Source organism: Pseudogymnoascus verrucosus, assembly GCF_001662655.1.
Source record: "Pseudogymnoascus verrucosus strain UAMH 10579 unplaced genomic scaffold scaffold_7, whole genome shotgun sequence".
Classification (NCBI taxonomy): Eukaryota; Fungi; Ascomycota; class Leotiomycetes; order Thelebolales; family Thelebolaceae; genus Pseudogymnoascus; species Pseudogymnoascus verrucosus.
This window is the reverse complement of record NW_017263658.1, coordinates 560,541-573,471: the sequence shown is the minus strand read 5'-3', so window position 1 is coordinate 573,471 and position 12,931 is coordinate 560,541. Positions and strand designations below refer to the sequence as shown.

Here is a 12,931-nt window from a genome sequence, read left to right as displayed (position 1 = left end):
AATTCTCATGATCGTCGACAAGAATATGCTAAATGGTAGTCCATATATTTAGCCGAGTGGAGTATTTGACAATGACAGCACCTCAAAAGCCACGATACCTTCACTCAAAGGCCGAACAACTGCAACTTAGAGTATTCTGGCTGATACTCGCAGCGCGGTAAACTAAACTTCTAATGACCTCTTTTCAAATATGTACCAAGCTAGCCGGTCTCAGTTGCCACCACAAGACTGCCCATCATAATCACCACACCACGATGACACTATGGCACTCCCATTTCAAATAGCTTAAACAATGCCTCTTGACCTCCCCATAACATATTTACTATCCGCGCACATACCAGAGGAGAAGCGCCTGCAGCTCGAAGATGAGATTCCTAATCTGACGTATGACATCACCGAGGCCAAGCTGGTGCTTGGGAAGGTAGCAACGAAGCAGAGGGCTGAGTTTGAATTGAGGAGTAGGAAGTTGTGGACTGAGGAAGTAAAAGGGAACGAGGGAGAAAATAAAAACTTAGTTGCGGATCAGGGGAGTCGTGGGAGGAGCCAAGAGGAGGGACCTGCAAGGAAGAAGAGACGCACTGGTCCAATTAACATTCCTGATCACGTGGAGGTCGTGGTTATTGATTCGAGCACTGAGTCCGAAGCCGAAGAGGATGAAAATCAAAAGAGAAGCGTTAGAGGAAGGAGTGGTAGTAGCACGCAGTCCGAAGATGTCCAGAGTCCTGCGCAGAGCCCGAGGAGGGAGATTATCAGCAGCCCCCCGAGAGAGAAATCACCACACACACCCAGAACGCCAACAGCCATTCAAGAAGGGCCAGTGTTTAATGGGAATGGCACGGTCAAAGTTGTCAAACTCTCTTGGTTCGAGGAAAGTGTAGCGGCTGGATATTTGCTACCGCTTGATGGGTATATAGTATATGAGGGACGACGGATTGAAGCTCCAAAACATCGCAGTGTTATGAAGGTATGGTTCCTAGCCCATGTGAAATATCAAAGTAATAACCCAGTTCCAGCCACCCAAAAGCCCACTACCAGGAGAAATCATTGCTCGCGCCCAGAGCGACTCACCGCACGCTTCGTCACCTCCATTCCCCAGACGCTCCAATCCGCTGCAATCTCCATCTTCCCCGGCCTCGGTGACACGCCCCACACCACTTATCCGTCAAACAACCTCTGAGCACGATAACCCCCCCGAGCTGCCCCCTATCCCGGATTACCTGAAAACAAACTACTCCTGCCAACGGCCCACCCCACTTTACACCCTCAACGACCCCTTTATTGAGTTCCTCGTCCGCATCCGCCAGTCCCGTATTCTCACCAATGACGAGGTGGGCGTCCGCGCATATTCCACTTCAATTGCTTCACTAGCTGCATACCCCCATACCATCTCGACAGCCGAGGAGATCCTCCACCTTCCAGGATGCTCCGAGAGAATAGCGGCACTGTGGCAGGAGTTCAATGATACCGGCCACATAGGCACAGTTGAAGACATTGACAATGATCCCGAGATGCAGACGCTGAATCTATTCTATGAAATCTGGGGTGTGGGCCCGAGGGGCGCCAGGGACTTCTACTACAGAAAGGGATGGCGGGATCTCGACGACGTGGTCGAGTTCGGATGGAACAATCTATCACGCGTGCAGCAGATAGGGGTGAAATTCTACGAAGAATTTCAGCAGAAAATCCCCCGCGACGAAGTCGAGCACATAGGCGCTGTCATTCTCGAAGCTGCGAACCACGTTGCCCCTGGCTGCCAAATGACTATCGTTGGCGGGCATCGGCGGGGGAAGCCAGAGAGCGGCGATGTAGACGTTGTTGTCAGTAACCCTGATGAGACAGTCACGCTATATCTCGTCCAGCGCATAGTTGAGGAGATTGAGCGCCGGGAGTGGATTACCCACACGCTATTGCTGTCGACTGCGAACTCAGAGCGCAACCAGACGCCCGTGAGTTGGAAAGGCGACATAGGCCACGCCGGCGGCTTCGGCGCGGGATTCGACACCCTCGACAAGGCGCTTGTAGTATGGCAGGACCCAGCATGGCCCACACGAGAAGAAGATGTAGCTGCGGACCCAAGGGCAAAAAACCCGAATATCCACCGCAGAGTCGATATTATTGTTAGCCCCTGGCGGACGGTTGGGTGCGCGGTAGCAGGATGGACGAGCGGGACGACGTTCCAGCGCGATCTGAGGCGCTATGTGAAGGCGGTTTTGGGGCTGAAGTTTGATAGTAGTGGGGTGAGGAGAAGGGATGATGGGGCGTGGGTGGATTTGGAGGGGGTAGGGGGGAAGGCACCGGATATGCTTACGGCGGAGAAGAGGGTGTTTGAGGGGTTGAGGCTGGAGTGGAGGGAGCCGGGTGAGAGGTGTACGCGGTGAGGGATATTTTTAATATATGGATAGTTGCAATATTACTAATGAAGCCTTATCTTCCTAGAAGATGAGAGGACTTGGACTGGTATTTACCACATGTGAAGCCATACCTGCTCGCCCATATCATGACATCACCCTGAATCCTTATACAATCAAGTGGGCTAAGCATATTGAAGCTCAGAAAGAACAACAAAACGAACGCTGAACTGGACGCTTTGTTCTAGTGCGTTATGGAAGAAGGGATACTACATGTACGACACCACCCGAGTGCCTTTGGTGAGAAATGCCTTCAGTGAGAAGTACCTTCGGCGAGAAGAGTCGGCGACAAGAGTCTTTGGTGAGAAATGTCTCTGGCGAGAAGAGCGTGGGTGAGATGCAACTAGGCACGCTGGAAGCTTACATCGCTCTGGTGCATATTGTATATCCTGGGTTTGATACCGAGGGCATCGAAAGGGTTATGCTATGGGCTGTTGCTCGCAGAGCCCTGACCAAGTGAGACGTGAATATACGATATGTAGTTGCATGTGAAAGTGGACCCGTGGCACCGTCAGATAATGTATGAAAGGGTCAATCAGAGTAAATAAGGGTATCATTATGTCTATTTAATCCATACATCTTCCTATTATGGCAACTTCTGTGGCTATACGCCTACCACCCATACCTCCCACTCGCTTCTTTCCGGTTCGCATACCCCTTTGCGAAGCTCTCCTCCAATGCTTCTTTCTGGCTCACCGTTGCATTGAGAAGCTGCTTGAGGCTGTGCTTGCCTGGTGCAATGGAGCGGACGGGATTGTGCACCGCCTGCTCGCCGGCAGAGCGCAGTTCCTCGTTTTTGCGGTACTCCTCGTCTGTGTTAAAGTTTATAACTTTGCTGGCGGTGAGATTTCGCGCGCCTTGCCGCCCAAAGAGTTGGCGCCGTTCTGAGGCTGAAAGTTGTAGATCAGAGGCGATATTGTCGAGGGAGTTGGAGGTTGTGGATGCTGGAGCAGCTGCTGGGGCAGCGGGTCGCGGGACGGTGTGACGGGATTCAGCGTCGTTGTATTGATCTTCGTAGTATGGGTTTTTGACGACTTCAGGCTCTTCGTCCTCTTCGGGTTTTGCGCCGTATAACATAGGTTGATACTCTCCCTTCCGCTCGGGAGCAATATCGTCGTCTGCGTCCTGGGGCACAGAGAAAAGCGAGACTTTTGGCTGTGGTGCCTTCGGCGCCTCCGACATTTCCGACGGCCCTTGTGAAGCCGGCCCCTCTGCTGTCTTAGGTGTGATGACTGGCTTCTTCTTCTTCTGTGGTTTCCTAGCCACGGACAAAGGCTTGAACATCAATGGCTTCCCTACCAATTTCACGTCTGCCGCCGGTATTTGCGCTGACGCATGTGGTGGGGGTAAACCCATGCTGCTCTCTCCGCCCTCTGCCTCTCCATGACCATCATAATTATCTCCGCCATCGTAGATAGGCTCGGGATTTCGACTGAATGCTGGTGCCGCCCCGGTCTTCAAGCTGACCCCAGAGCCTAGTCCGCCACCTCTTCCATTCCCCGTTGCGACACCCCCCAAGGTCTTTGGAGCAGCCGCCCCCGTCTTTTTCGGAGCAGGCAGAAAGGAGTTGAATCCGCCGAATGCGCCTCCACCGCTCGTCTTTGCGCGCTTCGCAGGCGGCTCATCGTTGGTTGACGCTGTCGTCGTAGGTAAGGATACCTTTATCTTTCCTGGATTTGAACGATCGACCACTTTTTGAAATGATCCCTTGCTGGGCTTCTTCGTCTCTGAGACCTGCTCATTGTCCGACGACTCGGAATCCGAATAATCAACTAGACCCATGTTATTGTGAAATGAGGTGGCGTTGGTTGAATATGATTTCGAATGGTGGCACTTGGGAAGGCTGCGATTATTGTTGAAAGGACGCTAAATCATGACCCTTGTAGCCCGCATATGCGATAAGGCTGCGTGCCTATCTCCACGCCTTGTTGCCGTGGCGGACGACGACGACAAACCCTCAAAACACCAGTCCAGAAAGCTGTGAATCTGCTGTCGCAACTTGTTACTATATAAGTAACAATGTTACAGTGAGAATATACTTGACACAATGTCTGTTATACAAGTGGAAGAGTAAGTCTATGCCTTTGCCATGTCCATTGTCCCATCGCATTCATGAACCGTTTGCCTTTATGGACACTGTCACTAACAATCCTTCAGCCTTGTTTCATATCAGCTTCGGTCAAATTATCTGAATACCGTTAAAGATGGTGTTGGTGAACGCCTTATTACCCTCAACGATGCATTCCTCAATACACCTGGCTTCAAGGCCGCTGGATGGCGCCAGAACCCCTCACACGTGAAGCGAACACATTCACCTCCGATACCTACCGCGATAACCTCCGAATACTTTAAAGCGCCTAGATTTGGTTTACGGCCAGGATCATCCCATGATGAATTTGAAGAAGGCGGTATGGTTACTGGCGAAGGCGCTGGAGATACAATGGGGCCTGGGATCGCTACAAAGAGGAGGAGAAGGCGTGAACAGATGGAAGAAGAAGATAGCAGTGATCTCAGCGATGACAGCGACGAAGAAGAGCAGCGAGCTGCCCAACAAATCAAGTTTGCGAAGATGCCGGTGCGATTACGCTCTGGCTCTTCTCCGATACGGAATTCCAACTCAAAAAGCTCGCCCAATTTGACGTCCCCTCCCCGACAGCCTGGTGCTCGTCGTGGATCGCAGTCTGCCGTTGAAGCCGTCAAGGAAAGAGCACGGCGAGATACGGTCACGAGCAGCGAGATGTCGTCTGAGAACGAGTTCGATAATTCCGGCTTTAAGAGACAGCAAGCGCAAGGGAAAGTGCCAGCAAAGGCTGGCCGACGTGTGGACACGTCCCAGGATGAGATGGAAGACTACTCATATGTGTCGGATATGTCTTCGGCCTTTGGAGACAGTGTAGACTCCCAATCCATCTTGGGCAGCGTCGAGGGTCGCACATCTACGTCTTTAAACCACCACGCTGTTGGAACGCTGCCTCGCAGTTTGGCAAAGATGTCTCTAAAGAAATCAAAGCCAGCGCCGGCAATCCTACAAGCACTCCCACCTCCCCGCCCTATTAGCTTTATACAACCAAAGAGCCTTTTATCAGCCGCAATAAGTGCGAAACGAACGAAGGCAGCAATGCCGTTTGAGAAGTTTGCGTCTTACTCTGGCCGAGGTGACCCGAATCCGTTGAGGCTACGCATATGGGCACCATTTGCATCATCAAGTGAGACATTCTACGAAGTGCTTATCCGGCGAACGATACACGGCGGAGAAGGAGGAGATCGCCAGGTTACAGTAGCTGATCTGATCGGGTTGAGTTTGAACAGGTATGCTGAGGAGAAGAAAGAGCCCGTGCTAGCCGCGAAGCAACTGAACGTCAATCGCTGGACCCTCCGTCTAATCGAAGATGACGAAGTGGACTACGACTTTCCAGCTCTCGACCGAACGAAGCCCGTCGTGGCATTCACGACTGTGAATAACAAGGTGGCCCGTTCCCGTTCTGGGTCATCGTCTTACGACGAATTTGCACTCGTTGAAGCCACAGAGGAGCAGTTCAAAGAGAACGAACAGCGCACTCCACAGTTCCAGCAGGAATCTCCTGGCTCAACCGGCGATGACGAATTCATACCCGTCTCCAAGGTCCCTTCGTCCGTCTCCTCCGCCGCTCCAGCCCCATCGCCGCGCAATCCTGTCATAACAACCATGCCCAACATCCGCTCCAATACACTAGCCGACATGCCTGCCGCCCCCATCCGCGGCAATGCAGCTCCCAGCGGCGCCCAGAAACTTCTGCGCATTCACATCCACTCCCTCGACGCCTCTCCGGGACAGTTAGTCACGCTCAACGTAGCGACCACCACCTACCTCGCCGAAGTCCTCGACATCGTCTGCAAGAAGCGACACCTCGACAAAGCAAACCACGTTCTCAAGCATTCTGGCTCCGGAACAGTCGTCCTTCTCGACCGAACCGTTGAATCCATTGGCGCACGCACTGACCTAGACCTCTCGCGCCGTCGCTTCGCCACAGACGGCCCCCTCACCATGTCCGGCTCTCCTGCCTCCACATCCCCACGCACCCCCCTTAGAGCCTCCTTCGACGCCCCGTCCGGTGCGGCACTACGGAAGATGCGCAAGGGCGCCGCGGCGCCGACAGGGATGGCGGGATCGCCAATGCATCCGCTCGCGCGCGAGGCGATGAAGCAGGATGAGGAGGGGAACCCGGAGAATTTCCGCAAGTACATTGTGTGGCGCCGGCAGCCGATGCGGTTTGTTGGGATGAACGAGAGGATGCTCGTGATTGATGGCGAGTACTTACATATCATGCCTGGGCCGAGCGGGAAGACGTTGTTTGAGGGGAAGGGGGAGGGGAAGACGACGACCGTGCATTTTAGTAACGTTGTTGGGTGTAAGGTTACGAGGAGACATCCGACGAATTTTAAGGTATGTGGTATTGGTATTACTTGGGGAGGGGGTACAGGGGCTTCGTAGATCAGATTAAGGCTAACTCGTATTAATAGGTCGTCCTCTACCGCGCCACAGAGACCAAACGTTACGATTTCGAAGCCCGCTCCGCCGACGAAGCGGCAGAAATCGTCTTCGAGCTCAAGAAGGGCCTCTTACCATACCACGAGAGTTGAGTTGAGTTTACTGTAGCGAGCGATCTGGCGTTTTGGACGGGCGGGAGTACGGATTTGGGAGGTCATACATGAACTGTACCGAGTACAGCGCGGAAACCAACAATTGTCGCATAGTGTAGAAATATAACACCTGTCACATCTTGAAACTGCGTCGGAGCGGGCTGCCTGGCTGGCTGGAGCTCCTGGTGGGGAGGACGGGGGATGCCGTTGTGCCCGGTTTTGACGCGAGAAGAGTCAGTACGTGGCACCAACCGCGTCACGGAGGAGGGCCTTTGTTGATGTCTTTGGCGCGTGGACGCGTTTTGGGGTTTGAAATGAGGGAAAGGGGGGTAACACTTGTTCATCCCAACAACATTGGATACACCCTTTTCGTCCCCCAACAACAACAGTAACCCTTTCACCACCCTTTTCCATCCCTTTCCCGTTTCCCTTTACCCTTCAGCTATCCCTTCGCCCATCCCTTACCCCAAAAATCCTCCATAACCGCCCTTCACAAAACCAACAAGCCACCGCGTCAGCAAATGCATTCCCCCTCCATTCCCCCTCGCCGCCCCTCACTCCACATTCCCATCCCTATCAACCCGCGCGCATACCCCCCGCCTATCTTCAGCACCGCACAAGCTGACAAGTCCCATCTCGAGCAAAGATTTCCATCCCAATCTCTCGCTGTCTCGCACATGACCCACTTTCCGCAGCACGAAGGCGGGGCCGGGCCCGCGTCTAGATCGCCGATTATCGATTACGCACTCTCTTACCGTTTGAGCATTTGGGTGTTGTGGGGAGGGTAGCATTAACGGGTGTGTTTCTGCAGATGTACGCTTGCCATGGATTTGATATATGGGCTATGGACTACAATGAGGTAGGTGGTGGTGGTTCCAGCACAGCGATGGGCGGGTGGAGTGGAGTTCCCGTGTCAGACTGGTGGGGAGGATTGTGGGCGGAGGATTGTGGGTATGGGCGGAGCGAGGCAGATTATGGGATTTGTTTATTGTTTAGATGCTGAGTATGGGATTTGGGGAGGTGTTGCGGCGGGGAGGGGGAGCTGAGGCCGCAGCTTTGTTGGTTTGTTGGTGTTTCGAGATGGGCGAGGAGAATGGGATTGCTGGTCTCACTCGGGGGTCGGGTCTGGGTCTGGGCTGGGTCTCACTCGGGGTTCCGGGTCGGAAGGCGAAGGGGTGGATGGAGGGTGTCAGGGGCGAGACAGAGGGTTTGATAATTTTTTTTTGTTGGAGTTAGGATGGACGAGCTGGTCTTCACGGGGAGGGAGAGGTGAGGATGAGGGAATTATAGGACAGATATCACTTTGAAAGGAGAGAGCTGTGGAGAAGAGAGCTCTGGAGAAGAGCGGTACGCAGTGGTGAATGCCCACAGAATATTCTATTATGGAGTGATTTATGGCAAGTTAAATACGCCAGTCCAGGGTTAATTGGTGAGTTTTTTTACTGCCAAAGACTCGAAAGGAAAAGAACCCATGTAGGAGTGCCCGGTGAGAGGACAGCATAGTCATGAAGGATGGAAGAAGTGTTGTTGTTGTTGTTGTTGTTGTTGCTGCTGCTGTTGACAAATCCTCTGGTACTCATTGTAGAGCTGGTAGCCAGCGTGATGGCGCAGTAGCAGGCAGCAATCCAGTACAACAGGCGACTTCACAGAGCATCATCCATAATAGTGTTGCAATAAAACAGCCAACTCTGTCCTTGACTATGGAATTGGAGAGTAAACTTCCATGGTTTGCCTTCTGCAATAGAGGTGTGTATATGGATAATGTCTCGGGGCGATGGGTTGGAAGCTCTTTTGCCTCCATCTGTTCAGCTTGGAGATATGCCTCTGTTTCCAACTTGCTGCAACTCAAATACATGTACCTTCAAGATCGCCGCAACTTTCCCATAGTTGCATTATCGGGCGTCACATCATTGCAACTCTAGATAGGTGAGTAGTATTTCACATCCAACACACCCCACCCACACCTAGTCACCTTTCCTACCTGATATGGCAATATGGCACCACATTGAGGTTTCTTACAGTACGTACAGTCCACAACCAAGGCCATTGATATGCTGACATGCACGGCACAGGGGAATCATCGTCCAAGTTGACAAGACCTGCATATCCAACACTGGCCGGCCGTGATTTCATGTCTCATTATTGGCTTGTCGACGAGTCGTGGACCAAACGTTGATCTGTCACCTCCCCCCTGCGAAATCCCCAGCGCTTGCAAGCGCCCGCTCGTCCCGGACTGGCTGGGACCGGCGGGGGGATAGCTGGGACCGCTGGGATTGGACGTGTGACTGTGGAGGTGCACGGACGCCGGCCGCTCTATTTTTGATGTTGTGATGGGCTTGGGGGCGGAGAAGACGGGGAAGGAACGGTCAAGCTCAGTGTAACATCACGGGGGGGGATAATGATGTTAAAATAGCTGCAATATGGGGAATTAAGCGCTGCTATGGCCCCTCCTACAGCACTGTGCTGTTCTATTATGGTCGCTGGAGGTGAGTGATTTCCATTTTAAGAGCGCTGGGCAGATATGACAGGCATACCCGTGGTACTGTGATGTACGATACGGTGCCTTCATCATAGTGCAGTACACACACACACTGTGCCTGTCTGTGTCTGTCTCGGGGTTGTCCAAAGAAGGCGTACTGTGCATACCGAACTAGAGAGGATATGTTGGTGAAGTTGCATCCCCGGCCTGTTGGAAGTGGAGAACCTGCATGTTTACTGGGCCTGCTCTTCACATCCACAAGTGGCGGCCTGTTTCAGCGGTGCTTAATTGTTTATTTTCGATCACCTCTGTCGTTGTTTTGATCGCCCTGTTCCTGGTTCTTGGGGAATTCGTTTCATGATCTGCGCCATGCCAGTGTGCCTTGCGAGTTCTTATAGATATCCCGCCTTCCTGCCTCCTGGTTTCGAACTCCATCCGTAACTTTTCACTAGGTCTGCGGCTTCATTACTTTCCTTCATTTTGGGTATTTGGTTTGGATTGTATCTCAAGTCACCCACGGAGCTTTTACTATCTCCTTCACACCTGCTCTTAAAGAACCACCACCACAAGGAAATACCCACACAGTCACTATGGCTATCCAAAAGTCCCGCATCTCTGGCCCCATTGGAGTCGCTCCTACGCCGAAGGTCAAGGCAAATGCACTCCCTTCACAACACATCGAGGCATTCGAATACATCTCCTCACGCTTGATCCGCAAAAACATCAACCTCTCCCTAGTCCTCGTTAGAGAAGACACCCCACTACCCGCCTCTCCCAGCCCGCCTCTCGAGCCGGAGTCTCCTTCTTCACCGACCTCGTCATTCTTCAGTCGTCTCTCACCGACTCAATCTGCCTCATCGTTCTCGTCGGCATCTTCTGCCTCTTCTACCTCCTCTGACACACCATCATGGCCTCTGCCATCACCATCCTCGCCTGTCTCCCCTCGCTCACCACGCTCACCGCGCTCCCTCTTCTCTCCCCGCATCTTCACGCTACCCTCCTCACCACGCTCCCCAACACACTCCATGCACTCAAACTCAACCGGGACATCCACCAGCTCCCTCACACCCCTCACCATCCCCAGCACCCCCCACCCCGTCATCACCCTCCTCCACGCCATCCCCCCCACCCCCAAAGCCGCCACAACCCTCACCAAAATCCTCCACAAAGCCTCCCTCCGCTTCCCCTTCCGCTTCGCCGTCCCCGCCGCCCAACCAACCCTCACCCACCGCTCCCTCCACCAAAACACCATCCTCTTCTCCTCCGAAGGCCTCACCATCGTCTCCCTCGACCGCATCTACACCCTCAAGCACGCTCTAGCAACCTACTCCCGCCTCCTCTCCACCGGCGCCTCCGCCCCCGCCATCGCCCTCGCGCTCGCTCGCGCCCTGAGCGAACTCCGCGCTCTCATCTTCGCACAGTCCGGGCGGCCAGTCGCAAACACATATCTCCAGCGCGCATACGACCACCTGCGCGTCTCGCCGTTTGCGCTGCGTCTCGTGAATGCCGCGTTCGCGGCGCTGTATAAGGGGTCCCACCCCCCTATCTCGGGGGTGCCAGAAGAGGCGATCAGACTGGCGGCGCCGCCGACGCCGAAGGAGAGGAGGGAGAGGGAGAGTAGTACGACGGTGAAGAGTTTTAGGGGCCCGTATTGTAGGGGGCCTGTTACGCCGGGGGGTTGGGGGGATATTACGCCCGTGACGAGGGGGGAGTGGGGGTTTGTGGTTGGGGGGTGGAAGGGAAGGGGGGCGGTGGAAACCTGTTAGGGTGTTATTGTGGTATGAGGGATGAGGGATGAATTAATGTGGAAAGGAAAAGCGGGTGTGGTGTATATATTGAGCTTCTGCTGGTGCTGTATTACTAGCTTTACGAATTGAAATGTCGACATGTCCATACATCATCCACGTTCTCCAATGCATTCACAGTGTCACATAATCATTACCCCCCAAATCAAGCCCAAAACCACTAGAGTAATACAACTTTTATTCCCACTAACCTACACTACTTCCCACTCTGGTATCTACATCTACCACCCCAAAATCATACCCAGCCCACTGTAAATCGTCAACCCCAAAAGCCCAAGCTGGCCAATGTACGCAATCATCCCGCGATAACGTCCCTTTCCTCCACGTCCATACGCCAAGTTCGAGTACCCCGCCATGTAAAGGTACCTCCCCACAACCCAGGTAGCGCCGAGTCCAGCTGCGACGCGGGGGAACTGAACACCAGCAATCAGGAGTGTGGCCAGGACGGAGGTGTGGTTCTCGGTGTAGTTGGCGTGCGCGCGTTGGGCGCAGTTAAAGCGGTATGCTAGGAGGAGGGTTAGCTTCTAGTTCTGCTGTCCTGGGGATTCTGGGCTGGAGGATGGAGGAAGGGAGGGGAAGCGCATACCATCATCGTTGTCCTTGGCCACCTCGTTGGTGGCGTAGGGGGCAGGGTAGGCGATGGCGGCCGCCTTGCGGAATTTGCCAGTGTTGAAGCCGTGGATGGTGTTAAGGATGAAGGTGGATGTTGCGGCGAGAATTACGTATCTGGATTACGCGCGTTAGCTGGTGTTCTCTGCGCTGCCATTCTCCTGTCCCTTCTGCTCTGCTCGGCTTTTCTGCCGCCCCTTATTTTTATCTCGTTCTGTGTTCTCCTGCCCATCCAAGTTGTGGCGCGTTCCAATCGCTGCGCCATGTGGTTGTCGCGCGCCACATCGTGGAATCCGGGGTCGCAGGGAACGGAGACCGGGATTGGGCAATTGGGAGCGGAATTGGGAATTGGGGTTGCACAACATACCCGTAATCCTGCGAGAGGGTGAAGCTGACAGTCGACATATCTGCGATATCTGATTGTATGGTAATGGAGAGAGGTTGATTGATGATTATTCGACTTGTTTACTTTCTCCGTAACAAAAAAAGAACCAGCGGCAGTCGCAAAGCGTTTATAAGCAACCAACGGCCGTTTGTGAAACTGTCCTCCCCTTCATTCGTGCACCCCACATCGCTGTCCACATCGGTCCCTCGGCGCAACCATGGCTCCGACTAGCCCTGGGTCCAGCGCCCAAAACGCGGAGCTGGCGCGCTTTGTGTCGCTAGGAAGAGCGGATCGGCTGTTGAGAGGGGGGATAGCGTCCGAGTTCCAAAGGGGTAGAAGGCAGAAGAGGTGCGTGGAGGGGTTGCGTAAGGATTTAGTCAGGCGTTGTCGGTGTGTTTAGTAATCTTGGGTACGTGTGCCATCGTGGTGCCTGGTGGACGTGCATGCTGGAGAGGTGTCAGTCGGTGCCTTGGTCAACGTTGAGATGGAGATGCGGAGGGATTGAGATCCGTACGTTATATTATATGGGAATAGTAGCCGTGACGTGAAAATAAGGTTTCTTTTGGGATGTGTGGGAGAGCGAAGGAGGGGAAGGATGGAGGGGGAGGTGCGGCGGCGCTCTTAT

General features: G+C 53.7%; 6 protein-coding genes across 6 annotated transcripts; 4 read left to right on the top strand and 2 right to left on the bottom strand.

Moving 5' to 3' along the window:
• Positions 1-92: 92 nt before the first annotated feature.
• On the top strand, positions 93-2,378 carry VE01_02963 (uncharacterized protein; the record flags this gene model as incomplete). Its single annotated transcript, XM_018272464.2, has 2 exons — positions 93-964; positions 1,014-2,378. Exons 1-2 carry the CDS (start codon positions 293-295, stop codon positions 2,376-2,378), a joined length of 2,037 nt encoding a protein of 678 aa, XP_018133169.1. The 5' UTR covers positions 93-292.
• Positions 2,379-2,655: 277 nt separating this feature from the next.
• VE01_02962 (uncharacterized protein) lies at positions 2,656-2,927 on the top strand (the record flags this gene model as incomplete). Its single annotated transcript, XM_018272463.1, has 2 exons — positions 2,656-2,864; positions 2,924-2,927. 2 exons carry the CDS (start codon positions 2,656-2,658, stop codon positions 2,925-2,927), a joined length of 213 nt encoding a protein of 70 aa, XP_018133168.1.
• Positions 2,928-2,956: 29 nt separating this feature from the next.
• On the bottom strand, positions 2,957-4,223 carry VE01_02961 (uncharacterized protein). The gene has a single exon (XM_018272462.2). It carries the CDS (start codon positions 4,188-4,190, stop codon positions 3,021-3,023), a length of 1,170 nt encoding a protein of 389 aa, XP_018133167.1. The 5' UTR covers positions 4,191-4,223; the 3' UTR covers positions 2,957-3,020.
• A 129-nt stretch (positions 4,224-4,352) lies between these two features.
• On the top strand, positions 4,353-7,354 carry VE01_02960 (uncharacterized protein). Its single transcript, XM_018272461.2, has 3 exons — positions 4,353-4,478; positions 4,566-6,831; positions 6,909-7,354. The coding sequence occupies exons 1-3, from the start codon at positions 4,456-4,458 to the stop codon at positions 7,026-7,028; spliced, it is 2,409 nt and encodes an 802-aa protein (XP_018133166.1). The 5' UTR covers positions 4,353-4,455; the 3' UTR covers positions 7,029-7,354.
• Positions 7,355-9,713: 2,359 nt separating this feature from the next.
• VE01_02959 (uncharacterized protein) lies at positions 9,714-11,273 on the top strand (the record flags this gene model as incomplete). Its single annotated transcript, XM_018272460.2, has 1 exon — positions 9,714-11,273. The coding sequence occupies exon 1, from the start codon at positions 10,098-10,100 to the stop codon at positions 11,271-11,273; it is 1,176 nt and encodes a 391-aa protein (XP_018133266.1). The 5' UTR covers positions 9,714-10,097.
• A 199-nt stretch (positions 11,274-11,472) lies between these two features.
• On the bottom strand, positions 11,473-12,914 carry VE01_02958 (uncharacterized protein). The gene is made up of 4 exons (XM_018272459.2): positions 12,821-12,914; positions 12,289-12,752; positions 11,899-12,038; positions 11,473-11,817 (listed from the first exon to the last, which is right to left on the bottom strand). Exons 2-4 carry the CDS (start codon positions 12,324-12,326, stop codon positions 11,534-11,536), a joined length of 462 nt encoding a protein of 153 aa, XP_018133267.1. The 5' UTR covers positions 12,327-12,752; positions 12,821-12,914; the 3' UTR covers positions 11,473-11,533.
• Between the last annotated feature and the right edge of the window lie 17 nt (positions 12,915-12,931).